The sequence below is a fragment of the Alligator sinensis genome, unplaced genomic scaffold (assembly GCF_000455745.1).
Source record: "Alligator sinensis unplaced genomic scaffold, ASM45574v1 scaffold48_1, whole genome shotgun sequence".
In the NCBI taxonomy this organism is placed as follows: domain Eukaryota; kingdom Metazoa; phylum Chordata; order Crocodylia; family Alligatoridae; genus Alligator; species Alligator sinensis.
In genome coordinates this window covers 153977-158984 of record NW_005842541.1, presented here as the reverse complement: position 1 = coordinate 158984, position 5008 = coordinate 153977, and the positions used below count along the sequence as shown (strand labels likewise).

General features: G+C 47.4%; 1 protein-coding gene across 1 annotated transcript in view; it reads right to left on the bottom strand.

The window, feature by feature from the left end:
- LOC102386112 (myomegalin-like) overlaps positions 1 to 5008 on the bottom strand; it is a 113256-nt gene that overhangs the window by 73696 nt on the left and 34552 nt on the right. Inside the window, 5 exon segments of the mRNA XM_025213595.1 lie at positions 1 to 2; positions 5 to 89; positions 709 to 801; positions 1124 to 1243; positions 3029 to 3148. The exon segment at positions 1 to 2 is cut by the window's left edge and continues 99 nt beyond it. Of these exon segments, the coding sequence (XP_025069380.1) occupies positions 1 to 2; positions 5 to 89; positions 709 to 801; positions 1124 to 1243; positions 3029 to 3148 (420 nt within the window).

Below are 5008 nucleotides of genomic sequence, written 5' to 3'. Positions count from 1 at the left end.
TGTACCTCCAGCTGGGTGCAGAAGAGTGTGTTCTGCAGCTCCAGCAGTGCCACCTGCTGCTGCTGGGCAGGGGATGGACTTTCCGAGATCTAACAAGAAGGGGGAAAACCACAAACCTGAGAGTGCATCTGACTGAGCACACAAGAACTGTTCAGAACAGTGACACTCAACCTTTTGGCCCTGAGGGCCTTATGAGTGATGTGGGGCCAGTTTGCAAGCTGGATCAGGGTCTGGGGCCCACCACCGCCACCTCCCTACCTTGCACACTAGGATTGGGTCCCGGGGGCTTGGCACCACCTCCTCCCCTGCCCTGAATACCAGGATTGGGCCCTGGTACCACCCCTCTGCCCCACCATGTACTGGGATTGGGTCCCAGGGGCCTGGCATGACCCCCTTCCACCGCCTGTACAGCAGGACTGGGTCCCAGGGGTCTGGCATTGCCTTCGTCCAGCCCTGTGCACTGGGATCAGGCATCCCATGCAGTGTGCAGGGCCCAGGGCTTCCCATGGATCCAGAAAATTGGCAACAGGGGAGCAGCAGCACTGCTTCACAGTTGCCAAATTTCCAGACCTGCAATGAACCCCTGCAGGCCAGGGGTTGAGCACCCCTGGTTTATAACAAAGAAGCCCCACAGAATCAAGCCCAAGGCTTCTCAGTGGGATTTCTAAGAAACCCCCATCTATCACTCCTGGGGACAAAGAGATGTACCTGTAAATGTCCAAGCTGGCTCCTATGTAGCATATCTCGTAGTTTGGCCATTGTCTCATTCTGCCCTTCAATCACGTGATACAGTTCTTCTGTCTGCAAGAAAAAGGATAGGATGCTCAACCTTTAGGAAGCCAAACATAAGCCTTGCTATCTGCAGGAATCTTGGGCATGCGTTCCCTCCATAGGAAACTAGTGCAAGCGCTTTGCCAGAAACAAGGCACGGGAGAAGTCCGTGAGATTACAGGTGTGTGGGGGTAGCTGAAGGGCTCCTTCTTCAAATACTGTCTAAAGCAGTTAAGGTGTGCGCGCGCGCGCGCGCACACGCACGCACGCACGCACGCACGCTGCAACTGCACTTCCCCTGCCAGGCCACAATACGTGCTCACCCTCTGCCCTCCCTTGTGTTCCCAGTTACCTCACAATCTTTGCTCTTCAGGGTCTCGTTCAGACTCTGGATTGTACGATCTTGTTTCCGAGACGTTTCTTGGACAGATTTTAGTTCAAAATTCAACTCGTTCAGCTTTTCCTGAAGCAACTGAACATGTACAAGATAATGGCCTGGTTAGCAAGCACGAGGCTTTATCTAAAACATTCCTAAGAATCTCTTATGGAGTCCAAGCAGCCCAGATGCTGATCATGTCAAGACTGCTACATTTCCCTGTTCCCGAGTTGTGTGGAGACAATTGCCACCAAGAAATGAAAGGCTTTGCCTTCTCACTGAGACAATACACATTTGCTTCCATAGTACTTCCAGCTCCCCAGTATCCAGTCTACAAGCAAGGCTCCAGTCCTTGCCTTAGAGCCCCTGTATCACACCATCTTACCCCTCCCCCACAAAGACCTTACTTACTTTGTTAGGCAAAGTCTCTTACACCCATCTGCCCAAATAATTTTCAGTCTCTTACAATGGAGGGGAAAAGGCTCCAGTCCATACCACTCCCAAAGTCCTCAACATAAAACCAGTCTGGAATCTCTAAATTAGAAACCACACAGCCCAAAGACCATTTATTTTCCTTCCATCATCTCTTCCCCTAGTACAAATAGTATATTACGACCCTCTATTCATAGTCTTCCAGTGCTTCCATCTAGCCATTCTGTCTTGTAGCAATTGCCTGGACTTGGGTAATGCCACATTCAATCAGATCAGTGTTTCATCCAGCCCAGCATTCAACACTGTGAAACACTGGCTTTAACACTGTAAAATCTGCATGATGGAAGTTTAGCAACAGCATGGCTGGAGGGATTGGGAAAAGTTTCTGTCTAGATTCCCCACTTAACTTATGGCTTAAAACAGCCATTTTCATCCTCACTAGAATACCAGCATATTATCTCCCATTAAACAACAAAGCCTTCCTTGTTTCTCATCCTGCTGAGATCTTCCACAGAAGAAATGCATGTTTCATAATAATTCTGGGTTTTTTGCCATTTTTAAAGACATTGCCTTTTAACATCTTGTTCTTTTACTACAAGAGAAGGCAAATATTTATAGCGGCATGTACACCATACACCCTTAAGGGTATAAGTGCTCTCAAACGCTTTTCTAGTTCAGTATTGTATATCCCTGTCACATCACTCCCTAGCTGACTTTTCTTTATGCTAAAACTGCCTCTCTCTCTTTAATCTCAAGCCTCTAATCATTTTCACTACTGTTCTCTGGACTTTTTCTCAGTTATCTTTTCTGGAAGGGAGTGGCCCAAACCAAGTTGTGGCAGCCCAGTGATTTATATAAAGACATTTTTTCTATTCTTTTCTTAGCATAGCATAACATCCTGTTTGCCTATGAAGGCTGCCACACATTAAGCAAAAGTCTGCATGGAGGCATCCACACTAACAAGTGCTTTTTCTTAATGGTCAGAGTTAAGGTAGAGCCCAGCAACATCCTTAACTACATCCATCAATCCCTGGCAATGTGCATTAAGTTTAATGTGCCCCCGGGCAAACTGTGCAGAATAATTTTCAAATTCATGACCTTTAAATCCACGCAAGGATGAGATTATGGGCTGTAATGCACCTTCCTTTGGTGAGGCCAAAGAACTGTACAGAGACTGGCAGAGCTAGAAGTGTGGATGACTTTCCTCCAATGACTCCAGAAGGACGCTGTAAGATAGTATGTCAGCAAGAAAGGGAAGCACGTCCTATCCTGGCATAAAAGGCACACAGCACCACCTTCAAGAGCAAGGTCACTACATGCACCTGGAAACTGCCAAGATTAAGGTGCTGGTATCAGCCTTCACAGCCAGGCTAAAAAGTGCTTCCCTCTGCTAATTAAGGTAAACAAGCCCCATAACGGAGCTGAATTTGCTGGTGGCAAAAAAGATACCTTGTTGGTGGCATCAAATTGCTGGATTCTATCCTGCAGCTCCACAACATGCGACCTGGATACATGCTCTGTGGCTGCAGGCTCACACTGAGTCAGCTGCTGATGGTCCTCATGCAGATTCTAAGAGAAAAAGAAAGACATGAGAAAAAAATGGATCAAATCCTCCTTTGACTTCTCCTCAAACTCTGGACCTTGCAGCAGGGATGTAAGAAAAAACAATTCAGGGATCAGACCTGCCTCTCAATCTTTCAACCTGCTCTACCCTTCTGTGAGTTATTTCATGCTTATTTCTGGCTGCTCCTTCCCTAGTCTTCTGAACAAGTTTCCTCTCTTCCCTAAGGCTCTGTTTTTTATTCACTCCTGTCCCCTCTTTACACCTCTCATTAGGTGATCTCATCTGATCCCTTAACTTTAACCATCCCCTTGAAGCTGGTGACTCACATTACTCAGCACTTTTAACCATGACTCCTCTCTCATCCACACCTCAGGCAGTGTCTAAAACCTGCCACGTTTCCTTCACATCAGCCCATAATGTGACCTTTTCCATCTGCCCTGAAAAGAACACTCCTGTTCAGACCTTTCCTGCCTGTTGCCTCCCAACACACACCACATCCCCTTCAGTTATGATGTACCTTCCTCAAGACATGACCTAAACCAGTGCTTCTCAAAGCGGTGGTCTGTGGACTGGCGCTGGTCCATGAGCCACCAGTCGCCGGTCCGCAGTGAGTTGCCAGGAAAGAAAGAAATATATTTTCAGAAACATAACATTGATATGTCATAGCACCAAAGTTCGTATGTTCCAACACTCCAGGTGACGTCATGTCGTGTGAGGTGAAGAAAAGAGAAAGAAACAGCTGGTCACACATTTACGTAGTGCTGTTACATGCAGTTGCTGCCACCAGCTGAACCGGGCACCGGTCCCTGGCCCACTGGAAAAAAAATTGCCAGTCTGCCACATTAGATAGTTTGAGAAGCACTGACCTAAACAAATTCCCCACCATGATGACTTAGATGACATCTGTGGTGCCCCTGCAACTTTTTCTCTATCAGTGATGCCAACTTCAATATCCCTATACCTTACCCACAAATATCTTTAACCCTTCCCCCACACTATGCAGAGAGAATTACTTCTCATTCAGGTCCCACCTAGCTTCTACTACAAAGCCTGAGAACCCAAGACAGACATGCATTTACTTAGAAAACAAAACCACTCCCTTCCTTAGGGTAATATGCTCTATGCAGGCCTCCACTGGGTGATGGTATAATTTTATTGACGTTCTGCTTTCCCATCGTCCCTCCCTACTGGCTCACTGCCCAATGCCGAGCTAAGCCTGTGAGCTTCTTGGGACAGAGGTCATTCCTGACAGAGGTGGGGTAAGTGGGAAATGCTCTTTTTAGTGCCATTAACAAGAATGAGAAAATCCAGGGTTCAAGAACAACCAAGGGAAATATAAACCGTTGCCCAGTTTCCCCCTTCCCTCACCTTCCTGGTGTGGGCACAATAAAGATTTGAGCGTGTCTCAGCTAGCCTTTTCAAAGCAGGTGCAAGATACACAGAGAGCCAGCTCCAAGCAGTGCTAAGCATGGGAGATGGTAACTAGCTCCAATTAGCCCTGTCACATTGATTCACCAACTCGTCTTTCCCCAGGCAATCTTCTCCAGCAGCAGCAAGGCAGGTTGCAGCCCTGCAACATTCTGCAGCACTTGAGATGGAGGATGCTTTCTCCACTGATGTTTTTTTTTATTCCAATCCCCTCCTACTCCTTCCCCACAATGTTTCCTGTCCTCACTTTCCTTTCTTCCCCTCCATCCCCTAACTCTTCTTCTCCTTCTTCTGTTCCTCAGCAAGGACTCCTCACTCTCTCCTGCTAGTTGCCCTTCTTCCACTCCTCTTCTGTGTCCAGGAGGGCACTCCCTGATCCAACTGTTTCCAGCACTACCTTCACCATTTGCTTAGGCACCCTTTTTTCCCTCTTTCCC